Source organism: Brachionichthys hirsutus, chromosome 7 (assembly GCF_040956055.1).
Source record: "Brachionichthys hirsutus isolate HB-005 chromosome 7, CSIRO-AGI_Bhir_v1, whole genome shotgun sequence".
NCBI classification, from domain to species: Eukaryota; Metazoa; Chordata; class Actinopteri; order Lophiiformes; family Brachionichthyidae; genus Brachionichthys; species Brachionichthys hirsutus.
The window spans coordinates 9358189-9386031 of record NC_090903.1 but is presented as its reverse complement, the minus strand read 5'-3'; the positions used below and the strand labels follow the sequence as shown (position 1 = coordinate 9386031).

The following is a 27843-nucleotide window of genomic DNA, read 5'->3' as shown; positions in this document are numbered from 1 at the left end:
TGAATGATTTACACATGTATAACAACAAAATTACAGGACACTATATACTGCATGTGTGTATTCAATGCTATGAGGTCGGCAGGATCATGGATAATGGATTTCCCCGTTTCCTTACGGAGCGCTTTGGGACGATGCTACACATCACTTTCCAACCCCCTGAGCATTTCTATTCTTTTTTTTTTAATGGGAACTTGTGGATGAAATGACACACTGGTAGCCCTCAAACATAAAAAGATTATGTTTCTTTTTTTGCTCATTTTCAGCTGTTACTTCTTTGTCTGGAATCAGAGATGTCCTCGGCACGTCGAGAGAGGACACCGAATATGAGCACTTGTTTGAGCGGCTGCCAAGCATTTGGAGAAAAGACAGGAGGGGGAAAAAATAGTCTATCAGGATTCTGACAGGGAGTGAATCTGAGACTTTTTGTATGAGGCAGTGTTCTGTCAGGAAATTAGTTAAGTGGAGCATATTATGGAGAGCCAGGTAATTTACCCTCAGAGATACAATCGCAAATAACTAGCGGGAGGCCGCATCCCTGACCTGACATTGCTTTGTGTATAATGCAAAAATCTGGCGACATGTTCAATGGCTTCTGTCAGCTGCAGCATTGAATTCTCTACCTACTGCGTCTCAGTTTGGAGCACGCTGGTCAATTATTTCCGAAGCTGTCAGTGCGTAGGGAGACACTGTTATTTAGCTTGCGTTAACTTGGCATCATTAAGACACTCACCTGACAGAGAATAGCACACCTGAACATTATTTATTTTGATTCCCCTGACAGAGGTAACCTTCAAACGTGTTGACCTCTCCCTATTTTCCGATTTGTGAAATCCCACTCAGTCCATTAGAAACAGGAGCTGTCGAGACAGTATAGGGAACCAAATGACCGGGAGACGTCTAATCTAACACGGTAATGCTGAAGCGAAGTTTCCATTTGTTTGGACAGATTGCTCTGATCACATGGAGGCAGTTCAGTTTCTATCCACGCTTGCGGAGTAGACGCTGCTGTCCACACAATACCTTAAGAACACACAGAGAAATGTCATTTTATCATAAATCTGTCTTTTTTTTCTTCTATATTTATACCCACGAGCACAATGCTGAACACTTGGAAGCAGAAGCGATACTTTTATGTTGTGTGTTCCCATTAAAGTGGTTCTTGAATAAAAACGCTAGGGACACGCTGTTTTATCTTTTCCTTGTGTACACAGCCAGATCCACTCCATGTGAGCATCCTCAGTTAACACGGACATGTGAGAGCATGACTGGGATGATGGGGATAGTCTGCGCTCAGCGATTAATCAGAATCAGAATACTGCAATTAAGACGGAACTGAACAGAATTATAATCATTCTACTAGTCTTGAGACATAGTCCAGTTTGGAGACAAGTAGAAAGAATATCTAAATCCTGTGGGAAATTTAGAGTTACCATCTTCCATCGGCCTTCAGCATCCTCCAGCCCCACAAGCCCTGGAATCAGAACAGGTAAAGCCCCAGCATCACCTCTGTACAGAAGGAGGGCATGATAAGGAGGTGACAGCTTGTGTAACAACATCTCTGCATTCATCTTTTTCTGCACTCTATCTTTCAGTCTCTGTCTATCTACCTGTCTTTTCTCTCGCTCCCTCTGTCTGTCTTTCTCTTTCCTCTCAACAAGTCAGACTACTCCATAATTAATGTCCCTCAGGGGTATCCGCAGGCCACACAAGGGGGGGGTGCTGTTGAGACACCTTGACACCTCCAGCTTTACAACTTATACATGCAGGTAGACCGCTGAGGAGAGGCACGAGAGGCCAGTGATGAGGGCTGGAGCATGTTTAGGTTGGAGGCTAAGGGAGGAGTACTGTAGGATGAAGGAAGACATGGATTGCTGTGCGACCTTTCCGCCTGAAAAGGTTTTTCACAGGATTAGCCAGCCAGATCTGTTGCATTTAAGGCTTAGGCTGTCTGGAGACTCCCATTTGAGTGACAGAAAGGCAATGTGCATTTCTCATAATATCGGTGCTCCTGATGTGAATATATTCACAGATGGTTGCTATCAGTAGGTTTTAGACTCTTATCTAGTTCAACGAGTTAAACGTTTGCGTGACAGTCACATCAGTGTGGATCCAGTCATCTCGCATTGCTTTCTGAAAGAAGACATTGTTTAGCCCTTTAGAGGTCTACATTTAGACCATATATCTCAAAAGCACACTCGGAATAGCGTGTGAAAAGTGGGAGCATGAACATGATGAGCATGGCAAAGGGAGAATTGGACAGGGGTGAAGAGGTCATTAAGTTTAAACAGAGGAGAGGGAGACGTTTTTTGTTTCGCAGAGGTATAAGAGGTGAAAGAGCGAGTGTCGAGGGTGCGCCAGAGGTCACTGTGGGGTCAGAGAGATCAAGTCTCACTTGAACAGCTTTCTCCTTTGTGATGGGAAGTAAATACCACCAAGTTTCATTGTCACCAATCTGGAAGAAAAAAATAAGAATCGTCTCGGAGAGTCGAGTCACACGTTTTCATCTTCTGAAACACATAATTCAAGTTCAATATCTCAATCCGTTACGCAGTAAAACAAAAATTATTAAGATCATATTTCTTTTTGGTGTCAAATGATTTGAATCCTTTAATGGTTATCAAAGACATTATAACCTCTGACAATTTCGTTCGGTTTGTATTTGAAGTTGGCGTTCGGTTGCAGACAGATTACTTAATGCCTCTTCCCAGAATAGGACTGACTGCTATGTGCTGTTAGAAATCACTGCCGATGAGCTGTAAAGGTCTCCAATAAGATATCCTCTGAGATGTGCTCTTAGTCATGATTAGTTCTACAGATTTTATTTCAGGATGATTTCTTCAGGCTGCGTGGAATAAAGGCTTTTCATTTCATCAAGTCTTATTAGCTGAATACAGGAAGTGCTGTACTTTGGTGGTAAGTTGCCAACAAAACCATTTGGACAGTGGAAATGTTTTTCTTTTCAACACATCTGGTACGTCTACCCCATTCACTTACACCTCCCAGTATAAAACGCAAGCGCTCAGAGGTGCCAGAGATCTCTACAATCTGACTGACAGTGTTCACTCACTTTGTCCTGTTCCTTAATTTCTATCTTTTATTTCATTAGTCCCTCCACCTGCATTCCAGACATTTACTATGATAGGATAATGAGCAGCCCCTGGGATCACCTGATATTCTGTCTCCATACAGCCGGCAGATGGGTTGGGCAAAACCGTCATCACTTTCCAGCGTTTATTCCTGCCAACTGGCAGAGTCAGTCACCAGACGTGTACCGGGTAATCCAAGAGGTGGGTCGAGCTGCAACGGCTCTGACTTTCACCACACCTGTGCTAAAAGCACAGCAAGGAGCAGACGCAAAGTCTCCCAGAAAACTGCCAGGAGGGACTATGGAGATGGCAGTGGATCAGATGGGCTCGCATCCTGTCAGACTCATCAGATTTCAGAATGACTGAGCGCTTTTGTCAGCTGGATTCCAGACGTCTCCTTTATTTCTCCCTAGAAGGATTCAAAGATAATGCGTCTCTAGGCTTGACCAACTCCTAAAAACAATAGCATCATTGATCCTGCAGTGGCTGTAACTAAAACTAATAGTGTGTGGTAAATAATTCTTGAAATATTAGGCTTAATGAAATATGACATCACAGCCTAGAATTCAATCTAAACTATCAGGCAGGTCTTTCATCTGCCTCACCATCATCTTCAGCACATCCTCTCATCCCCCCCAGCTCCTCTCTTAGTGCCCACTGTCACGATATCACTCTTTCCTGACATCTGTCTGCTCTTCCTTCTAGTCTCGCTGTCCCATCTTCTCTGCAAGGTGGAACGGTTTGTTTTTGGCGGTCTGCTTGGGGGGAAGGAGCCCCCACTGCTCCAGGGTGCCTCCACTCTTTCAGCTCATCACGCAGAACATGACAGCCTTCCTTCTCTTTGGTGCCAAGATGAGCCGTTTCCATTGTCCCCACGGGGAGGCAAAATCTTCTCCCTCACTCTCTCCTTCTTGAACTTCACTTGAAGACAGCGGATCGATACGGCGTGCACTACGAGCAAACACTACCTGATTTGAACTGTGTACACAAGCATTGTGTAATTTTGCAGTGGCGTGGTTTGAGGTTCGGTACCCATTCAGCCTGAGAGGAATAAATATGTCAATCATTTCAATATGTTTTTCCAGATATGAACTATCCTTTGATGGAAACTAAGCTAAAATATTATTTCTTTATTTTTTGGGATTATCATTGCGGGTGCTTGAGGCAAATGTTTTAAAAATGCATTGAAAACACATCAGTTATATCCAAAATGTTGAAATGCTTGTCTATTTTATTTGTTATGATTGTCATTAACAATCATAGCTCAATTTCCATGTAAGCTGCCCTGTTTTGACTTTTCATCTTGTAATTATAGCAATAAAATGAAGCCTTAATGCTCGTAAACACGAGTGCTGAAAAGACTGGGATTGGCCTGTAAATGGGAACGTTGTGAAATTAGACACTGGCAACTTGTAGCTTGTAATTTTGCTGACACGCTGTGTAATTATGCTTCGTACTTAAGCAATAGTGTTAAACGCTCAAGTGTTGCCATTCACAACGTCTGTGAATGAAACAGGAATTTGCTACCCTGGAAAAGGAGTTGAAGTTTATGTTTGCATAAATACCTTTCATGGTTTTCCCTTGCAACCAAAGACCTACACCATTTTACATTTTTAGGCAAAGAAAACCAACGTTCATGGAAATATGCTAATGGCACTAGTCCTCCTGGGTGGTCCACTACTGGCCTTCTCAGGCCATCGGGATTCCGCCCAACAAGCCCGTTCCTGGTTTCACTGCTCTCTGTTGTTGCCCCAGTCCTTCCCGCTTTTCCTTCTTTTTGGCATTTAGGTTTCTCTTAGGAGTATATCAGCACATCAAATAACCCCAAGGTGTAACGGTAAACCCTTGCAGTCACACGCACACACACACACACACACACACTCTATACTCAGGAGTTGTTTTTGCCTTGCTTGCTTGCGAGTTGTGTGTCTCCGTTTGTCTTTTTTGTCTTTTACAGCATGGGTTGAGACTGAATCGGCTGTTAACACATTCTTCTCACATAGGACACGCGTATGGCGGAAGAATACTGAGACATGTACAAATGTCCAATTGCACAGCTGCAAACCCACACTTTTTTTTTGCACACAAAACTACCTTAAAGAGGGGGTTGTGCCTCCAGGGGCCACGTCAGTTACCTGCTGACACACAGGCTAGTGATTGATGGGATGCCGGGGGCGCTGGAGTAGACTTTGTCAGCTGCTCATAATTTATACATCTTATCTCCATCAGAAGAAAAGACATAGTGCCGCGTTGTGTATATGGAGATGAAAACACGGCGCTTGTTTCGGCAGCGGTGACAGGGTAGCTGCTAGCTGTTAACCTTGGCATGGAGTGTGAACTCAGAATGCTATCTGTTAGCTTTTTTTTGCCAGGTCCTCCGTGGCCATAGCCTTCACTTTTTTGCCAGTGATGGATCCTTTATCTGTCAGTCGTTTTCACCGGCTTTTATTGCTTCTCTCTCTCTCTCTCTCACTCTCGTGTTTCCCTTTCTTTGTGTCTCGGTTTCTCCTCACTCTCACTATATTTTGCCACATTATGACCCATTCTTTCTTTGTCTGTCTCTCTCTCTATATATATATTCAAGATTCTTTATTGTCATTATGCTAACATAACAAAATCGTATATATATATATATCTTTCTCTTTCTGTCTATCTCCTGTCACAGTCGGGCCAGGTAGCCCCGAGCGTCTGCTGAGAGCTGCTGGCTCTTCCTAGGGCCACTCACAGAGCTAAGGTCAGGACAGAGGCGATGACTGAGCTGCAGAATAATTAGCTCTGTCATGGTGGAATCAATATTCGGATGTGGTGTGAGGGTGGACGAGTGAATTCTTTTACAAATTGTACAGGAAAGACTGTTTTTTAATTAAAATTCCTAGAACTCGGTTGTATTTTATTCATTCTAATAAATCATGTCTACTGTTCAGGGAACATGAAAAACGGTGTGGATTTTTTTTTTGTAAGTTTGTAAGTAAGTTGGTATTGTTATTGAGAGAGACTTTCTTTGACAACCCGACAATAGTCTAACTTAATGGTTGATTAAAGGGTCAGTGTTTCAAAAGAACAACCTTCTGATGAAACAAATACAGCATCGTTTTGAAGTAGGAATTGTAAATGTCCCTATTTTGGTTTGTATTCTTATTTCTCTCTACTCCAAGCAAAGAAACAAAGACCAAGTAGAACTTGTCAGTGGTAAATCAGTCTGACTCCTGCTGCCCTGTACAATACAATGTTTGATATTGCTTTCCTGAATGTGCAAAGAAAGTTTATCAACCCACAGTACTTCACCTTACTCTCCTCCAATTGTCTTTTAGCAGGCTTTGTTCTCTCAAATTGTGTTCAGATGTTTTTAAGAGTGTCAATTAACTAGAACATCAGCAAAACAACTTTGATTCCATAACCCCGTCCCACTATTGATCTTGCCTTGTAGATAAAAGAGCGGTCTCTCTGAAATCATGCATTTTTCATTGTGGTATCAATGGCAGCTTCTGCATTTGGCATCCCACTTAGCTTAAAGCTATACTCACAAATGCTGTCTGTTTTGCTCTATTGATTCAGTGGGTTTGCATCTTTTATATCTGAGATATCAGTCCCTTGGTATCATTTTACTTTGTCTTTGATCACCCTGACTGCTGTAAACAGCCACAAAGAATCAAACAAATTATTCTAATTAATGTGTTTTGGTGGGTGTTAGCATTGCGCTTTGCCTTAAATAGTCAAATTGAAGCACTTTTGACATAATTGAAAAAGTATGTGTGATAATTTAATCCCCCCTGCTAATGCTATCAGTGCTCCTTTGTCAATTTGGAGAATTATATTTGACTTGATGCATTAGTTTCCACTGTTACGCACAGAAATATTTTCAAAGATTAAGTATATTGTATTCTTTAACAGGCCTATGTACCTTGAATAATCTTTTGTAAATAATAGTTCAATATTACCTTTCCAACAAATTCTCAGTTGGCATTGTGGTATTGCTGCCTCACAGATGTTAAAAGTGACTTGTGTCCCGGTAAAGATACATGAGTGAGTCCTTCTCTCTGATCAAATCTAAAAGAAAAAGAAAGTGTCGGAGGCAGAAAGGACGAGTCAAAAAGGTGACCATCAGCATCACAGTAGCGTGGCTTGGCAGTCTCCAGCCTGCCATGGTGTAATTGGAGAGAAAACATATATGGGAGCAAATAACCCCCTGTCAGGAGCATTAAAAGGAGATGTTGTGACGACTGAGAGCCCTGCCAGCTCAGCACAGCAAAGTGGAGGGGAAGAATAAGGCCCATCACATCGGAAAAACCTGCTCGGAGCTATCGTACATCCAAATATTCAAGATAATTGTTGACCAGCAGTGGAATAGAGCATCCATGTTTGTTTGTGGAACTTTCCTTCAAGAGAAAAACAGATATTTGTCCCTGTTGTCATTGCTATTATCCCTTTACGGTTAGGTTTTGAGGGGGGGGGGGAAAGGGTAACATTAACTATATGGGTGCGCTCCCTTTATTACTGTTGAGGTGCATATAGGCAGGCGATGGGAACGTGGATGACTGACTGTCAAAACGAACAGAACTGAAATATTAAAAGTATACAAGAAGACAAAATGTCCTCTTGCTTTCTTTTCTTTATGGAGCGATCAACTATTTGAACATGTTGCTTTTCCTGTCATGTACCATTTATTTTGAGGGCCCATTTTTTCCATATGGAATGGGCAGTGTTTGAGCTCTTATAAGATGCAGTAGAAAACAAGCAGCCCCTTTTCTGCATAGATCTAAGGGTTCTGTAGAGGTGCCTGTGTTACCGATGAAACTGTCTTTCACCAACTTTTGACCGAACCCTAATTATCTCCTCCAAACTGTTTTTTTTGTTTTTGAGAAGAAGAAAAACTCCAGCTTCTCCACTTAAAGAATTATCAAAGGCATGTTTTTTCCACTTTTCTCTCGTATCTACTTCGCGATCATCATGAAAGAATTTGCTTATCTCGTCTGAACTGCCTCATGTATTTGGAATCCTCCTTGACTCCACCATCCGACAGAGTGTAAGGAAATGTTAAAGCACTCAGAGGTTAAATAATGCCTTCGTAAGCTTTAACTCGAAATTCAATAATCCCTTTACTTGGCATGTTTTCACACTCTCTGCTGCTCCATGTTGATCCTACCCTGGTAAAGGGCTTCTCTCTTTGTATTTTCTTGAATTATTATTATTTTATTTTTTTCAGGCAGCCTTTGTCTGTTGCGAGATTGCTGCTTTAGCTCAGTGGCCCCTCTCATTAATCATCCAGTCAGACTATTTATAATGCGGCAGCAAAGACGCCACCTTGGTTGCTATTGGCCTTTGTTGCCGTGGCACTCTGTTTTGTGGCAGGAAGAAGCCTAATTATTAGCTGTTAAGATGACAGCCAGCACAGTTCTGTCAATAGGGTTAACCGGCAGTCCGACTGAAGGGATAGCTAGCAGAGCACAAACAACAAAATCCAAACCTCGATTTAATTTCCGTATCTTAAAATTATATTTTGGTCAGTTCGAGCTAAATTATTGTTTTATTTAAATCCCTCTGACTAAAGATTACTTGACATTTAAAAATGTTGCATCTTTGTTTTAAGTGTCTCAAATCATCTGGGAAATATTAGCATTTTATGTGCAAACTTCCATCTTTTGTGTCCTGATTTTTGAATTTCTCTACAGAACACAACATTTCATTGACATAGTTTTCTATTGTTCTACGAAATGGCTGCGGTAGAGGCTGCCAGTCAGGTGTGTGTTTTGTTACTGATCTGTTACCTTCATGCTGGATGTAGATGCCAAACTAATATGAATAATTAAATCAATCAATATCTTGCAAATCTAATAAAGATTGAGATGGCGCTGGACGTAAAATGTCAAAAGGATATAATATGTATTATTTTTAGTTGATGGCAAAAAAAAAATGAATTAGTGAAAGTCTCCTAGGGAATGACAGTCTTTGTTATTTGGCTTCTCCCTTCTTAGCAGACAGCTATCAGAAGAAAGAGAACTCACTGTGCACCACCGAGAGAAGGAAATATGTGAGTCACACTTTCCCCTCCTCCCTTCTTTCCACAAAGCTTGAGATCCCCTTCCAAAAATGAAAAAGGATCAAGTTGCTGTCACTGTCACCGAACAAACATAAACTTTTCTGGCACCTAATAAATAGGCAGTGTGGCATTGTTCTCAAAGCCAGACAGGTGTGTCTGCCTCAGAGATGATGGATTCCATTATTCTGTATGGAAAGCATGTTGGCTTTCTTGTCATATGTTGTCACACATCTCTCTCCTGAGAGAGAAAGGTTTGAAAGATGGCCAAAAGTAATTACACAGACACGTCCCTGATGCTGTTGCCATGTGTTTTCTCCCACTCATCACCGCCATAGGTAAAAAAAAAAAAAAAAAATGTTACCCACAGCTATTTCCCAGAGAGAGGAGGAGTGCAGACATGTTGGGGCTCTGCTGCTCTTCTTGTTGTGTTGATTGCTAGCTTATTAACCCGTCAGGTGTACCCCCCCCCTGCTTGTTGAAGGGCCCTGGGCAGTTTTAGTCATCACTTGGGTGGAGCAGCAGGTCTTGATCCAAGCGCGTGGTGATGACATTGTTTGCACCTGAATGGCAGGTACATCAACATCCTCTTGTAAAGATATCAAAAGAGAAACCCATTGGTACCTTTGTTCTACTCACAGCACACTTGGGTTGCTGACAGCTCACTGATTGATATTATCATTCTTAATGTCAGTAAGCAGTGCCATGCCAGATAAAGAATCTCTTTTCTCTTGGTACTGAAGAGCTCATTTATTTTTCTGCAGCTCAACCTGCCATATACTGAAATTGGAGCCAGAGGTTGTCTTCCATTTCAGTCAGAAAGGGATGTGTTTTTCCCCCCCACCATCTCCCAATCTTCCCTCTCTCTGTCTCCCTGGCTATTTTGATTCTGAGTGAGTGAGACTTAACTGGGTGGAAAGATGGAGCTTAAGTCAGTTGTAATATGTTGGGACAACTCTTGATTAGATTCTGTCAGAGTGAGCTCTTTCCGTGCCTCTTCGGCTCCAGTCTCCCCATCTTGGAACACTCGCTTAACAAAGGGCAGATATCAGGCCACTCAAGCGCTGTTGCATTAATTTGTTGCCAAAATAAGACCCTTGTTAGTCGTACTTCCTCAAAAGGTGAGCCCTACAACTATTCAATTGTGCCTTACGTGCAGTAAATCTCCCTGCTCGGACGGGGGCATTGAGTTCTATAAAACCTGCAGACAATAAGGCTTTCTGTAACCGTACGCTGGTCACCAAAGGTCTTCGAGACGACATATTGAAAAGGTTAAACACTGACAGTGAACAAGCCGAACATGGTGGCACACAACCTCCACTGAGAAGAAACAAATGGTGGCATTTGGGGGCAAAATAAATAAATAAATTCATTGTTTTCTTTTAGTTTTGACAAAAATCAAAAGAGAAAGAGAATTGGTAAAAAGAAAAAGCTTAAATGCTGGTGCATCCTGTTAGTCAAAAAATAAAGAACACACACTACCCCTTCAAACTCCAATTTGGATACGCCTACCCTTTGCTATTATCATGACAGACAGCACTGATGTCCTCTGAGTTGCTGATAGATACATCACATCATTGGGGGGAAATGGTTTGTCCTCAGCAGGTGAATACGCAGCTCACTCGTCCTCCAACAAGAGCCGCACTTGATTCTTTTCTGCTGCTATATCACTGACATACCAAAGGAGCTGTCGTTCACATGCAATTACAGCAAAAGATAAAGATGATGAGGTATGGTGCATGAAGGAAAGGTTCCGAGTCAGAAAGCCATAATGAAAGGTGATTAGACGTCCCAACCAATGAGCTGCAGAGGGCGGGAAAACAATTATCAAAGCTGGCAATGACAGAATCAAGAGTGTGTGTGTGTGTGTGAAGACTGCTCACAGGTGAAACAAATATTATTTTTTTCAGGAAAGTATAGTAAATAATTATTAAAGCTTTGGAAAACAATTGCGTTTCATGTTTGTCTGTAGTGGCTTATAGTGATTAGTGGTGTCACAGTTTAGTACCTATTTTACATTGTTGGTAATGGCAGTAAAATCCTTTTTATATTTTTGATTATAAATGCCTACTTTCAACATAGCTGTAATAATGTGTGGTATGGGATTGTGTCTCGAGTCCATGTGCTACTAGCACCTATATTCTGTGTTTCTAATGAAATTACATATTATTTTATCTTTCAAATACATTCTTGTGTGTGTTAACTTTCAGCCTAAACATCTTACCAGACTCCAGTCAGTCAGTTGGACCGAGCTAAACTCCGTTCTGAAGAAATGCCGTCTTTCCTTCGTCTCGACTGTCCTGCTGCGCTGATTGAGTGATGGACATTTGTTTCACCTCTTTCTGCCTGAACTGAAGAAAGGGAGGACCTATTCCTCTGCCTGCCATTGCCAGCTGTGAGTGGTTGTCAGGGCTGGGCCTGGTCCAGGCCCTGCTAATGGTGCTGTCTGTCTCAGTCAAGTCCTTCAGACCTTGACTCTCCTCACGAGAGCCTAAGATCCAAGGTTTGACTGGAATTAAGCACCTCGTGAATGCACAGAGGGCAACTAAGCTGTCATGGATGAAATCACTGTGACAGTACACATGCAGTTTGTTATAAGCGGCTGTATTTAAAAATGTTGTCATTTGCTCTTTGTGAGCTGAATGTCAGGATTAATCATTTCGCAGATGAGTGGATTTGTTGGCCTACAACAATTCCTTGTGTGCCTTGCATTCGCTGTATTATTGATCCTCATAGCAAACGAAGGAAGAAAAACGCACAAATGGCATTGACACCGGGGAGGATCTCACACAAATCCAATGCCTCACTGGCACTAAAGCACATTCAATCAGCGCAAACAAAATAGGGTCTTTGTCAAGGATCCTGTAAATGGGTTATTTGGCACCAACAGTTTCCAGAAAAGGCCCATTCAGATTGTCAGCAGACATAACGGGGACACTGGCTGGGAAAGCAAGACTTAGCAAGAATGGGGCTGCAGGGGACTGTCGGGACAGCGGGAGAGTTTAAGATCAGTGCTCTACCTATTGCAGGCTGTCAGAAAATCGCTTAATTGAAAATGATTTGGGTTCTCATAAAAGCCGATCAAGTCAGGGTTTGGGGAGAAAGTGCAATTGTCCTGCATAATCCCACCGGCCGCTGCTCTTTCATCTGGATGAAGAGATCAAACGGAGGGGATTTGTAAAGGCCCGACCTCCTGGTGTCACAGCCACTGAGCTCAGCGCTCCTGATTTCACTCCCCTATTAAAATACACTTCCTACTTCTCTCCCGCAACACTACTTACTTCTTCTCATTGGTCTGTATCGCTGTGTCTTTTTTTTTTTTTTTATCAGCGCAGTTTATGGGAGTCATAATAAGGACTTCTAGAAATCCCACAGTTTTGTCCTTCATGATGCGACATTAATGAACACACAGTTACACATTCACTTCGACACGAGCTATGGGTTGTACTTCCATGTCTTCCTTTATCCATCTGTCAGGGAAAAAAAGCAAAATGGCAAGAGGATTAAAAAAAAGTGGTCTGAAATGAAAGCTAGAGGGGCCTAGAGAGAGTCGAAGTGAGACACACGTAAACAATCACACACACATTGAAGAGTCGGCTGTGAGTCGAATGGATCTGGGTTGGAGGGGGAGTACATTGCCCTCATGCCCTCTCTTTGAAGTGAGGCACAGGCCGTATGTACAGGCCCCAGAGAGGGGTATGTCTACAACCCCACCCCCCTCCCAGACTGGCTGAAGGCAGTGGTCCGAGCAGACAAGAATGGAGCCTCATAACTGGGCAGCTTTCTCTTCTCAAACGTTCACCCACACCAGAGTGATTTTGTTGAGAGAGAGAGAGAGACGGCTCAGGGCAATAAAATGCGCCATACTTGATTTAATGTTTTACATTTTTGAAGCATATAAGCTGCGATTTGAAAGAGCGCTTCTGTTAGCTGTATAACAAGAGCGTGGTTGATAAAGTTCTTTTAAATATTTCCTAACAACCTATGAATGCTGCAGTCGCTCACTTGGAAAGTGATCGCATGCAGCTCATTCAAGTCGCCCACGTTAAAGATCCATAATGACCGTCGCTATTTATCTTGAGATTGATGTAAAATAAATTCCACCAACAAGCTCATGAGTGACGGGCCTTTAGTGCGAGTCTCAATAGTTATGTTTAAGTCAGTGGACGAAGAGGGATTGTGTCCGTTTGTGTTGAGTTCAGTGCCATTAACCTCTAGCCCGATTAGTTGGGCGGAAGAAAAACTTCTAGCAGATGAGTTCCATCACTGCGATGTCACACTGTTGTTCTCAGCTGTCGAGGCTGCACTCATGGAACACTCCCCGTAAACAAATGCACATGGACTTTGATGGAGCTTTCCCTGCTTGCGCGCCGGGCACTGGGCTCGCTGGCTGGCTGGGTGGGATACGGTGAGATGGTGTGAGGTCTTGTCTCGTCTGGGCCGGGCCGCTCTTGCTCTGGCTCTGGCTCTGGCTCTGGCCTCAGGGAATGTTTAGCATGCGATAAGGCTGTGTTTGAAGAGGAGCTCCAGATGCTCGTATATTACAGGTTGTCTTGTCACGCCACAGATTAAGCCTCAGAGAAGCTCCTGTCGCCAGGCTGCACTGCAAACAGACACACACTCACGGCGTAGATAAATGTTTACAGGAGGCATTCTCCCATCGACGGCGTCATGCCTTGAACGTTGAGGCTTTTGGACCGCTCCCATTTTTAGGTTGTGGTTCATGTCTACAGCAGCTAGCCTCTGACAGAAAGTTATATGCTGCACAACTCTTCTGATAAACATATAAAACAGATTATTATTACATGTTGTTCTCCTCCCTTTGAGACACTTTTACAGTTTCATATAAATATTGTTAACCTTAAATTTGACAGTTAGCTACGCTGATAAAAGCTGTAAAAAAAGAAAAAAAGTGCACATTCAGTGTTTATTATAATTCAATGTGCACAGCGTTTTAGCCCTTCAGTGACTTTCCGTTTCTCGCCGCACTCAAACAAATGTGTGCTTGTATAAAGTTGATCTTGTGAATTTGACACAATATATTTCTGCAAGCTAACCTCTGGTTCTTTTCAATCTAAATGGCGTCATCTCGTATCCTAAAGGCGGAGGCCATGCCTCTGTTCTCCATACCGCATTTATTGAGGTTATTCCTCACTAATACGACAAGAGATGGTTGGTTTGTGTGCAGAATAGGCTATTCCTCCGTCATTAAGTCGAGAGTTTGCTAAAGTGGAATGGTATATTGCTTGGCATGAAAACACGGCTTGTCTTCATTTGTCAGGCTTGTAGAGCTGCAAGAAAAACGATGTTCAGAGTCTATGTCTGAGGGCCCTCTGAGACCACAGTTGAGCGGCTGCTCACTGGTGCGTCTCTCATGCTAATGTCATGGTCTCCCAGTCTATCTGTCACCCCATTACGCTAACATCATTATGCGCAGGGGCCTGTCTCTCTCATTGAAAAGAACAAAATCATTCCTGTCTCGTTTTGAAGCAAATTGTTTGGGGAACATTTCTTTCTTTTTTCCAGTGGTAATGGCAGGCCAATCATTTCGCCAGGCTCCAGGTATGCAGATGAATGAATTGCTATTTGAGATGTTGGGTAAAAGGGCTTTTTTTTGTATTATTCATGAGAAGGATGGCGTGTCTGAAAAAGAAAGTGTGTCTTTGTGTGCATGAAGGGGCCAATGTGACTCTATCACGCACATAAAGGTTCATAGGCAAGTACAGTCTGCATGCATTGTGCAAGCATCTGTGTTGAGTTACACACACTCATGCTTAACATTCTCAGATGGATTTGGCGCTTGTTGGTAGGTGACGGTTTTAAATCAGTGGCTGCTTGGCATATTTATGAGAGTCATGGTTGATCTTTATTCTTTTATCAAAAGGCATTCTGTGACCGTAGAATAGATCCTCATTATTCCCCAGCATTTCATACGATGGGTTTCTATGTGTGTCTTCGTGACGTCGTTCTGCTGTGATCTTTTCCTCTTCATCTCTTCGAAACTTTTCATCTTCCCCATCACAGGTTCAAATCCAGGTTAAAACCTTTGTCTACCTTTAAATCTCCCAGTCCTGGCAAACAGCATAAATACCAATCTGCCAGCTCAGCAGATTTCTTGTGCTGGTGTGCAGGTCTCCTGGAAGGGCGCCATCTCCATGTGTGGGAAGGATGCCGTAGCCATGACCCCTAAATTAGTTTCATTTTATTTATTCTGTATTCATTATTTAATAATTATTATTAAGTGCTCTTATCAGCTGCCCTGATAATTCAGCAAGAATAAAAAGCCCCATCCTCTGTCTGTGTCATCATTTACACAACATTATGAATAGGTTAATAAAATAAAACACTTTAATTATGGCTTAAATGCCATATTGTTAATGGCGCCAGTGTGGCTCAATTGAATAGCGCAGTTTCTGCTATTAATTATCTGAAAGTGAACTTGTTTAAATGATATTCTACAGGCCCTTGATAAAATTACCGCTGGAGGCAAGGTAATGATAGACAGACAAAGGCCATGTACAAATTATCATAAACTATTAGCTTGTTTCCAAAGGGTTTTATGTTAATCTTTTAGCACTTAAGTACCCTGCAATTAACATATCAGGAGGAGCTGCCTTCCAGCTAAGCTTGCAAATTGAAGTCCACAGATAAAAAAGCTATTGAGATGAAACCCTGAAAGAGAAGAGGCGCTATCGCACTGAAGTGTGCTGGAATTTTCACTTGTGCGCTGCGTGCGAGTGCACGACCATGCACATTTGTGGGAGAGGTAGGGCATTACATACTTTAAGAGCAGAGAGCACAGATGCGAGGAATTAGTGAGAAAGAGAGCAAGATGACGTGAGAGTTTCTGTGATCAAGGGTGTATAACGATTCCATTATCTCTCGGATGATGACATGAGACGTCTCTTTCAGGCCTCTCTCACTTTGACTGACGCTGCACTGTGTGTGAGCTGCAGGAGGACGGAGATGGCTCTCATTGGCTGAGATGGCAACATCTGATGGAATGTATTTTCATATCAGGCGGCTGGCCTGATATGTAAATGTAACGCATTGAAAAGGCTACAGGGAGATAGGGCTCATTGTTACGTCTTCACAGTCTGACTTTCCTTTTATGCTAAGCACAATTGTATCTACTGAGCAAACATCTTGTAAAGCGCCCATTGCCTTTGGTTGGTTAAACCCACAAAAGGAGGCCCAGGCAGTTTTGCTTCGGTCTGCTTTCTTTCTTGTCAACACATAGCAGCTGATATAATTTAAATTCTTTAAATTAAATTAAAATACCTAAACATTTCAGTTTTCCTCCCTTTATTTTTGTGAAATTAAAAGGGGGAAATTATATTCCTTGGAGCCTTAAAAATTATTTTAGTATGTTTTGTTATGTAATTAAATTTCTAATTGTTCTTCAAGAATAATTAACTGTTTTTTGGCTCGGCAGCTGTTTCCAACAATCCAGTCTGTCTCCCCGTGGAAAGCGATTTGCAGTATATGAGGATAATGAATTGTTGGACCGTTACACCTGGCATTCTGCACATTCAAGCGCACACAAGTCCTGACTGCGTAAAACCGTATTGCACATAGAGTGCTCTGATATTTTCTCTATCACCCAAAGATAAATGACTCCACTGAGACCTTAATCTCATGTTAAAGATTTGTTGGGCTCTAGAAGTCAGGCCTAGCATTGAGATGCCTCGTCTGATTTATATTCACTGGCATGCAAGGAGAGTCAATTGCACTATCTGCAAAGCAGATGCTGCAGCGGTGCCCTTGTATTAGGTTTTATATTTCACCTGAAATAAAACCTCCAAACAAGGCCATGTCCTCGAAACCCCTCTTTCCATTTCTCCCACTGACATTCTTCTTCTTTCTTTTCACATTTCTAACAAGTGCTCTTAAAAGTTTTGTAAATTAGAACCTGACAGAAAAACATTTCTGTATTCTCATTTGGGGGGGGAAAAGGAAATAGCACTCTACCATAGCCCTTACACTGAGAGGTTTTAATTTCTATTATGGCTGAGTATGAGGGCAGAAAAAAAGTGGAATAAGGAATATCGCCTGCCAGAATCCTGATGAACACTGCCTTTAAAACCAAATTCTTGTCTGTCAACCCTTTAATTTATGAGACGGAGATTACAAAGCTACTGATACAATAAATTAAACTGATGGACAGAATTATGCCCAGCGCTTCCTGCTCTCCCCAATGACGCACACTAACTTAGCACTGGCTGACAATGAGTGTGATTTACCACCCGGGCAAGAGTGGAGAAGGGAAAACATTCACAGGCAGAGGCACCCAGGCCTCACTTTGGCCCACAGCCTAGTGAATAAAACCCTGCTTTAATTCACCCACAAACGTGTCACCATTAAAAGACTAAGAAAGGGGATTGCAGATCATAAATACTCCCTGATTTATTAGCGAACAACAAAGAGCATAAGCCCGGCCAAGGAGAGCGAGGCTGTTTGACTGTATGTCGTCAAGGAGAGAAAAGGAGAGGAGAAACACACTCTTTCCCTCATTTTCACTCACAGACACTCTTGGCTAGATCTGACCAGGGATGAGGCCCAGCCATATCTCCTGCAGCAGCGTAGGAGCAAATGTGTCTGCTCTCTTCTCAATGCTTGACAGACAGAGAAGATAAACAGAGGGAGAAGCGGCGAGCGAGAGGAAGGGACGGAGAGAGGGAGGTAAAAAGCGACGGAGCTGGCAAGGCACTGGCTAATTTATCTCTCTGAGAGACAGATTAAAGAGAGAGGAGAGTGAAACAAAGTTCCACTGGCTTAATCAGCGGACAGCCTGCTAGCAGAGGACATGATAAATCAGAGCCGGCTCAGTCCAGCAGAAAGCCTGCGCTGTGGAAGGGAGCGGCTGACGTCCTCAGCCAGAGAGCAGTAGCTTCTACCTTGCGAATAGCAGCTCGTGAACTCGTTACTTGTATCCTCGCAATCGATACGCGTTGCTTTTGTCTGCGCAAACGCTGTTATACAGGAGCCTTCTGCTCTTCCTTTGTCCCGACGCTGTTGTTTTTGGTCGCGGGTAAGTAATCCTGTTAGAGGCTGCTGTGTAAACAGGACAAGAAGTTTCACCTTGGTTTTTCTGTGCGGCCGTGTCTTTCTTTAGCTTTGCGTCTGCCTTGGGCTAACCTAAGGGCCTAACCCAGAAACAGGAAGAGGGACTTGGATATCTCTGTGTCATTAGTTCACTCCGGGGTCACAGCTGGGCCACTCGGAGCCTGATTACACCCCTTGATTTATCTGCTTTGGAGCCCAAACACAGATAAATCTCTGACTCATCCCTGCCGTGGGATCCTCAGTGTTTGATAAATGGCCCAACCTGAATAAACAACTGTGCCCCCCCCCCCCCCCCATCCCCACAAACACCCAAACCCCTCATACAATATGAATAATTCATTGAGTTGGCAAGCGCTCTTAAATGTGTATGTTGTATCTTAAATTTAAAATGCACCCCTATGATCTTGACCCAATCCTCCATGCATGTCTTTGATGAAATACTGTAGAGGCAGAGGTTGGTGGGCATTTTGCTTTGTAGTTGTAAACTTTATGTCCAAGGCACAGCTGTCGTCCTCCAGCGTTCTCACATAAATACTCTTTATGCAAATATGTCATGGGCTTGTCGGCACCAGGGCTCCCGTGTAGACATTGTCTGTGATTTTATGGCAAAGTTTAAAATAATTCATTACAGTGACCCCTACGGTAAATTCACTTGGTAGAAAATGACCCTGGCTCTCTTGTTTTGCGTGTTGATCTGATCACGAGTGCATTTCAAACTTAATTAATTGGCCGTTTCTGTTGACAAGAAATTTATACAGGAATAATTTGCTCGAAATAGATGTAGAGAGCAGGAAATGAGATATCCATCAGGGCGTTTGTGTTCCGCCAGCTGCACCACGGCTAATATGAAAGTATTTCAGGCTGCTCAGACCTTGCTGTTTGCGCAGTCAAGATTATATATACCCACGATCCATTGCCTGCCTCAGAGGCGCTCATGGAGGTCTATGATAACAAAGACTTTGTGATTTATGGCCTGCTGTGAAAGCAGAACTTGATGAGATTAAACAATTTCATAACACGAGTGTTTCTCAGAGGGCCCTCTGATTTGTGGTAGCAACGCTGACAGTAAATCAGGTTTATATATCTGAGAGAATGCTCAGCAAAGGAGTGCAATTACTGTTTAAGACAGCTACTTTTTATTTAATTTTTGCCCTGGTTTGTCTCTTATTCCTGGCCTGTCACATAGCAGCTCACCTTCATAAGTCCTTCTGGGGGAAGGCTTGGAGGAGAGAGTAGGTGGGGAAGGTGCGGCATTGCGGGCCCTCCACTATCTCTCCCCCACAGCTTTTCGAGAAACGAGAGCAATAACAAAAAGCGGAGGGGGACAACGGTGGCCACCAGCAGAACAACACGGGCATCCATAGAGCAGGGGGAGGCGCTCCATTTTTAATGCATTGTTTGCCTGCTGCTCTGTCGCTGTCTGGGTAAATGGAGTAGGCAGAGTGTAATTAGAGAGCCGGGCTTTGCTCCGTGCCATAAAGATGACATGGTGTAATGATACAGCTTACAGGCCCGCAGAGGGTTCTGTCTCTAGACGGAGGATCTGGGTCGTTTGCCTGTGACTTATGAGAGGTGTGGAAGATGACAGCGTTATCATTGCAATGTGGAACCCGGAGATGTGTATGGGGGGGGGGGGGTTGTCAGAGGTTTGAAGGCGAGCACAGATGGATAGGGAGCGATTTAATTATTTGTGTTTACAGGTTGTCATGCAACATTTCTAAATGTAAGCAAAGATGAATCACATTTTCAGTGAGTGGATTCATTGTAGCCATTATCTTTTTTAGTGTCGTGTGTTAATCTTAAATATAAATAAAGTTTCTAAATTAGGTGGAGAAAATCAAATAAATATAGTAATATAGTAATATAAATATATACCACTGAACAATATTGAGTTCACAAATTTAACTTACTGCGCATGTGATGAATGTACATCATATAAGTGTTAATCAACTAATCAATCTCGATTTTTTTTTTTTGCCCCCATAAAATATTTCAGGTCATGTAAGTTAGGATAAAATAATGTGGTCAGGGTGAGTGTGTGGTTTTTTTAACGTGAATGCTTGCGCTCACGTTAAAAAGTGGTGGTAAAGTGTTGAGTTTGCGTGTGCATGTGCACACCCTTGCAGATGTGAGCTGTGCATCTGTCTACATCTCATATCTTCCCAGAAAACATCAAGAGATCAAGAGATCTCATTATTTTGACACATCTCACTTTTTTCTTTTTTTCCCTTCCTTCCTGTATGCCTTGAGTCAAAATTAGTTTTCATTCCCTCTGTGATCTTCCTGACTGAAGCTGGCTCAAAGTAAAGAAAATCGCGGTCTACGTGTCTTCGCAGCGAGGATGAGTCAAAGACGCACTTCACACAGCTGCAGTCTGAGTTAAGCATTGCTAAGTAACCTTCACATTTCACTCGTGTGAAGAGCTAATTTCCTTTAAGTTCACATGTCACTTTTTGTGACTCTTTTCATGGGTCTTCTTCAAATGTCTCTCAGCATCTAATTGTATAGGAAACATTCGAGACAAGCCGGTGTGACAGGCTCTCTGCCTGAGTCTTCAATTATTAAGCATCCTACACTCCAGAAAACAGCCCTGACGTTAGTTGCAGCCCCTAATCAGAACAGAAAGGCTCGTGGTGTGTCACATGCCTCGGTCGCTGTGGTCTCATGCATATTTGTTTTCATGTACTTCACAGTCTGTGTAGGTGAGATGGAAATATTTGCACCATTTAAAGAAGAGGAAAGAAAATGTTGTCACAGGTAGATCAGGCCGTTCTCTTTTCTCTTGTTTTACAGATAAAAGAAATTGTTTTGTACTCTTAAAGGATCTTGTAAAAATACCATAATTTTATATATATTTACACACACACACTCATGTTGTGATTTATTTTATTTTGTGTTATTATTAAAGAAAAAAAGTTTATCCCATACCATTGGAAAGGTCATACTCAAGCAAAGGTAAAAACAAAAATAGCCTCAAGCTAACTACACCGCATACCTGTAATGTAGAATTACGTTCCGTCATCACTGATGCTCAAAGAAATGGTTGAAGGTTCAACCCAGAAACAAAGCAGCCTCATTACCATCTGTGAGTCATCGCTACGGATGATTAACATCAAACGGCACTCAACCTTTGCCTGTATGACTCCTAGCCCTGCACAAAACGGCGATGCCGTTGCTTAGTTCTCCCTGTGTGCCTGGTGCCCCAGGGAAACAGCCGGACTGTTGCTCTTGTGATCAGTGATCATATGATACATTTATGGAGTCGAAGTTCATTGGAGTAGAAACAGTAAATCATTAAGCGCACGCTCAGGACTCTTCCTGACGAGCAGAGGACTGCCGTAGCAACCGCAAATACGGGTTACTTCCACACACACACACAGGACAGCAGTCTAACTAATTTTCTCTGCTCCTGATCTTTAAGGTCAGAAATTGAAAAATAACTACTGGTCTACTTTTGTTTTTGCTAAATCTGTGTTGAACATCTGTTTGTCTTCTATGTGTATTAAGAAAGCAATATGTGGTAGAGAATCAGAGCAGTTTTTTCCATTTCATCATTGCCATCACATGCTCTAAGACACCAGAACTGGTGCTCCTTTGTTTTTCATTGTTTATTTCTCAAAAAGTGTTGCGCGGATTGCAACTCCGAACTTTAGAAGTACGAGACATGAATGATAAAAAAAAAATCCAAGTGAAGAAATAAACGTGTCATGCCAGCATTAAATGTTAACTCAAATAAGTTCACAAGTTGTGTCTCCTCTGATCTCTAACATGATCAGAAGGCAGCACCAGTTTACAGAGACAAGACTTGAAAAAGGTTCCATGCACAGACACAAAAGAAATATTTTGATATAGACCCAAAGAGAAAACATATCAAAAGACATTTTTATACATGTCTTTTGCAAGCACAAAAGCAGAAATGGTGTCAAGAGAAAATAAAACAGAAGGCTTGTTTCTTCCAACAATTGCTTTAAGCTACAAAAATCTCCTTGAGTCCCTAGCCTCCCCTCAATGTCAGCCTCCCTCCCCTTGCCTTCCCTCCCTCTCTCTCTTCATTTTTCTCTTTTCCCCCCTTTCCCTCTCTAAGGCAGGACAGGGCCCTCTTTGCACCCTGATAGGTTGCGGGCGGATGCTTAGCAACAACATTCCTGTGCCCTAAGTAGCAGTAAGCCTCTGGCTGAACTCTTTGATGTGGCTGTCAGGCCACATTTATTTCCTTTTAGCACTTTGTCTACTTGTCCAGATGTATAAGGAGATAAAAAGGACTGGTGTTTACACTGGTCTCCCTCTACAGCGTGGCTGTAATTAGATTGTATTGCTGGTCAGTCTTAAGGAGGGAGGTGAGGTGAAGCAAAGCAGGAATCACCTCTGTCGGGATGAGCTGTTTGGGGTTAAGGCCTCCGAACCAGCCTGCAAGAGGGGAAAGTAATGCTTGGTGAGAAATAGTAACTTGAAGTACTTTAGTACATCACTCTCCGGCAGCTTGTATCATAATCACATCCTAGTGAAATCTCTCTGGATCACCTGACGCAGGAGAACGGTACTCACATCAAATTTGAAATCAACAGCCAAGCAAGTAAAACTTTGAAAACTTTTTTTTGGCAGCTGCATGTGAAAAACACCTAAATATACGTTTTCTTTATCTTATATTTTCTCGAGCGCCACTATGGAGTTGGTTATGTGCTCCATGTGTCTCTCTTTGTCTTTTTTCATGTCTTTCCGTCCCTCCCCCCATCTCGCTCCTGCTTCCTTCTCTCATGGTGATATGTTGCAAGTAATAATCGCTGTTGCCTCTGGGTTTATCAGCATTTATTCGCATAACAACGCGGAAAAGGAGAAGCCAGACAGCACTGGTGTGATGTATTATCCAGTTCAGGAATCATCTTTCATAATGACATCCAACAGAGCTTCCGCTCTCTGCCACCACCCATTCCTCTCTAACACACACACACACACGCACACACACCCACGCCCTTTCTCGCTCCCTCTTTCCACTCTTTCTGTCCATCCGTTATTATCAGGGAATCTACGGCTCTCCCCAGTCAGTAAATTTGTGCCGCATTATCGTGAGCTGTGATGATAACTCGCATTGCAACAATAATTATGTGAACACTCAGCATATGCCGTGGGCTGAACAAATTAAAACAATGCTCATCTTGATGAGCAGACTAATCTGGACAGCAGAAAGGCTGAGAGAGGGAGTAAGGAGAAGGTCCAGGAGCATTTTAAATAGACAACACAGCAGCACCTCCCTCTGTACAGTGTAGGTACAACTAATGAAAAGCAGAGGCCGACAGAAAAAAGGGTTTGATTCAGAAAAGGGGGAAATGAGAGTATGGCTAGCATAAATTAAGTTCATGTGAATTTTTTGTCAGCTTTGTATGCAGTGTTGAAAGTTGTCAGCTGAAAACTAAAGCCATGTGGCACTTTTGTTTGGATTTTATTGTGAAATTAAATTCAGCATAGCATTGAATTATGATCTGTCTATTTGAAGCTACATATGAAGCCCCTTCATATGTTCCACATGCATTTTGATCATACGCATTACCCCCTTCCCATCCTTGGGACAGGTCATTGACTGAAATGAAAGAGTGCGTACAGCTGTGGAGGGGTACAGATGAAAGTCTGAGAGGAGAAAAGGGAGGCTCAAGACAAGGGAAAACTGGCTGATTGATGATCTGTGGGTGGGGTAAAATGTTTGCGCTGGATAGGACAGGAAGTGGCAAACACAGATGTTAAATGGATTAAGTGTTTGATCAACAGGCGCAGTACTGAGGAGGTGATGTGGTAGTACCACGTGGACCGGGTGGGGGGGGGGGGGGTGTCCCATTGGACAAAAATCAGGGTATCGATGTAGCATCCTTCCCTCTTCTTCTTTTGTAACTCCCCATAACATTCTCTGTGGGTGGTGCTGTTGATACTGTCACAACGAGGAATATTAATTGTTGGCAATTAACACCTTTCTCTTTTGGTGGTCAAGCAGTTCAGAAGAGGCTCATGCTTGTGATCTTTCAAGTAGACTGTGAAATGATGCAGGCAGGACCTTCATGTTGATTCAATAGAGAATGGAGGAGGAACAGATGGAATAGATCACAATACCTACTTCTGGCTCAGTTTTCATTTTTGTAATTGTCCTAGACAATTATAATAAACCTATATAATGAGAACCGGTATCAGAATAATTATATTCTCAAATCCAAATGACAAAATGTAAAATTTTGGTTCTGGATCGGTTGTTCTAGTTTACATTTTGTTAGTGTTGAATCTAGAAATAAATAAATAAATGATGCGACAATAATTATTTTTGTGTGTGTGTGTGTGTGTGTGTTAGTTTTCATACTTTGTGGTATTTGACTTCTTGTTTTCATGCAGGGAGTGGATCTGTGACATTTATGAACAGATTTCAGCCACTCTGAGACTGAGCGGCAGGTCTGCTGTAAAAATATTCATATTCCAAGCTGTTTCTTTGAAAAGTGTCGGCCCATCACCATACATGTAGTGAGGTCTGAAGACAGGCTTATTTTGCCATTTTTCCCTTTAGTTTAATATGACACACATGCTGGCCAGACCTTAATGTGCTTTCAGAGACGCTATCTGAAAGCACATTATGTGATCGTTTTCAATTCACAGTGCTCTCTTTGCCCATGAAGAATATTGTTCCGTTTAACAGTGCAGACCATTTCATTTCTCAAGGTTATGCATGAGCATGTAGGGGAACAACAATGAAAGTGGGAAAAATGCAGCTCTAAACCATCTCTAATATGTATTTGTCAGTTGAGTCTCTTGCTATGATTAAATGCCCAGTGAATTCCTTCCTGGGGAAACGAAAAGTATTTCTGCAAAGGCATCAGATATCACTGTGTCATGATAAACTACCTGCTCCACTTGCTAAAAGGCCAGGGGAAAGTAGAGGATGTTTTGGACCTTGAAAGTGCACAAAAGAACAACAACACAATAAACTCTTGACCTGTTTGGGATCTCACTCTGAGAATCAGCTCTGTGTTTTCTCTTTGCGTCAAAGCAGCATCGTCACACGCATTTACCCTGACACTAGTCTGGGCTTCTAATCAGTAGCTCAGAGCTTAGGTACATTTGTGCCTCACATTTCAATGAAATGCTTTTAAATGTAAATTGAATGGACACTCTTAAAACCTGAGGTCATTTTGTGCCGCTGCTCTCTTGCAACCGCCGACGTTCGGCTGTTCACAGTGACTGACGTCTGCCCGTTCGTTGACCGCTGCAGAAGGTCGTGGTTGAGCGAAGGTTATGACCTCTCCTCCCTATCCATGTCGTAGATCAGATCATCAAAGCGGGACAGGAGCTCCATATGTGAGACGTGATAAATCACACTGTCACATTATGTCATAAAACCGGAGCGGTGTTTCCAACATTTCCTGAATCAATCCCAGAGGATTTATGATGACCACAACACTTAGAAAAGCAATTTTAAACTTGTCAAGCTTGCTCTTCTTAAAATGTTAATTCTCGTTCGTGTCTACTTTCCCAAGTTACCGAATGAGCCTGGATTTGGGAGTCACACACATCCCTATACTCCTCTACCCCGAGGATCCAGAGATGCCAGGAACCACAAAGGTAAGTGAACTATAGTTGGTTTTGTTCCTCCATATTTACATAAATGCTTCACATTCTGCAAGAAACACGCATTCGATCACAACCCAGGAACATCAATAATGTAAATACGAGTCTTAACCCGAACAGCTACACAAAGTGGGAATCTTCTGACCTCGAGATTGTGTTGAAGTCTTGTTATCTATTCTTATTGATCTCATCTTTGTTATATGTTCAATAATGGCTCTAATCTAGGTTAACTCTGATCTGAATGTATGTGTGGGAGGATATAGTGTGTAAAAAAGATGAAGCATTCTTGATCTTTTGGTACTAGGCATTGATTGGCTCTGATAATGACCCTGTCTATTCAATTGAGGCTATTGTGCAGGGTCGTCTTAGCATCAACCACTACATCATTAAAAAGATTCAGTGCTCTGAATTATTTGTGCAGGACACATCCTCAGCTGAGGTCTAAATAAAAGGTCCTGGCAAACATTTTTATTGTATTGAAAGTTGATAGTAGTAGCAGCAGCATTCTGCAATATACACGCATAAATACTGTAAATAAATAGTCATTTGCTGAATAAATGTGACCAGTACTGTCTTGTGTTTTTAGAAGTAGAGAGTAATGAATTGTACTTTAATTGATAGGAACATACGGTAATTGTAAAATGCAACAAGGATCTGTAAAAAAAAAAAAAAAAACTACCTTGCTACCAAAACTGCTGCCAGGAGATTACTGTAAGTTTACAGTTACGTCTTACAGTGCATATTTACTTTAATGGTGAATTACTACATATAGAAAGTGACTGCCACTTTAACTTGAATGATATCTGCCTTGACGTCAAATGAATCCATTTAATTCTAATATATTGCACTTAAATGTATTTTGTAGGCTGTCTTATGTACTAGAAATTATAGTAGAAAATTAACCTAATAAAGGTAAACAAAACTATTTATGACGTTACACTTAAAAGGTTTAAAACTGAAGACACGTTACTTTAAGGTTTTCACATTCTGACGAGACAAAGCTGGTCAGCAGCTTCAGACTTTAGGTGAGTTGTTTAACATTGTCATCGATCTGATTGGTTAAATAACATTTTAATTGAGTGAGTTGAATGAGAATCAACCTAAAGGGAGGATTTTATTACAATACAGTCCACTTTTCTGAGGTTGCTTCTGAAATACCTTTCCCCTCGCTCTTATCCCTGAGACATTTATCACTGTCCTCACAATGCAAAACACTTGTGATAGGACCACCACCACGGTTAGGAAACAGCGCTCTTCCCTCCATTTATGGTGCCAAGGACAGATCTATGTTGTGAAAGCCTGGACGGCGGCATCTCTCACTGGTTATAGGGGCAAGGAGAGCTCCGTGCTTTGTCACAATCAGACCTGGCTAAGAGCAGTCCATTTAAAGGTGAGGGGATCTGACGCATGAAATATTTTCCCCTCCGTCTAAGATGTGAGCCACAATGACAGTCTCCATTTGTTATTTTTATGATGCAGTGCTGTAGTCTTAGATAACGGAGCCCTCATCTTCGCCCTTCACCTCCTCTTTATGTCCCTGCCTTCAGCTCCTACCAAAGCTCTTTGTTATTTGTTTTTTTTATTTATACACACTTCTTAAACATAGTTGAGTGTTTTTTATTTGCTGAGGTCGGTCACGGTAGCTACTCTTTCAACGAGAAAAAAAAGCTGTGGCAAAGCAGCGATACAACAAACCTAATTTTTCAGACGCTAATTCCAAACAACGGAGGGTTTACGGAGTTAAATTCAGGATTCAGACAATAGGGTTCCCTGCAACGCTCACATTTCAACCTGCATGGCTAATTTACACATTTACTCCACAGATTTATTCTGTTGAAAAACCGACGCACTCATCGTATATCGTGTTTTTCAGTGAGCTTTTGTTCCGTGCAATAGTGAGGAAAAAACACCCGTTACCCTTTGCTGTATCAAACGTTGATCAAATGATCCTCTAACAATATATTTCAGTGTTTCTAAGTCCACATTAAATTGTATTAAAAAGTGAGAGTATTTGTGTTCGGGGTTGATGAAGTGTAATTTCTGTAACAGGACTACAAGAGA

General features: G+C 42.2%; 1 protein-coding gene across 1 annotated transcript in view; it reads left to right on the top strand.

Annotated features, from left to right (window-relative positions):
• lrmda (leucine rich melanocyte differentiation associated) overlaps positions 1–27843 on the top strand; it is a 166478-nt gene that overhangs the window by 121042 nt on the left and 17593 nt on the right. Inside the window, exon 6 of the mRNA XM_068741724.1 lies at positions 25692–25776. Within this exon, the coding sequence (XP_068597825.1) occupies positions 25692–25776 (85 nt within the window). The remainder of the gene's footprint in view (positions 1–25691; positions 25777–27843) is intronic.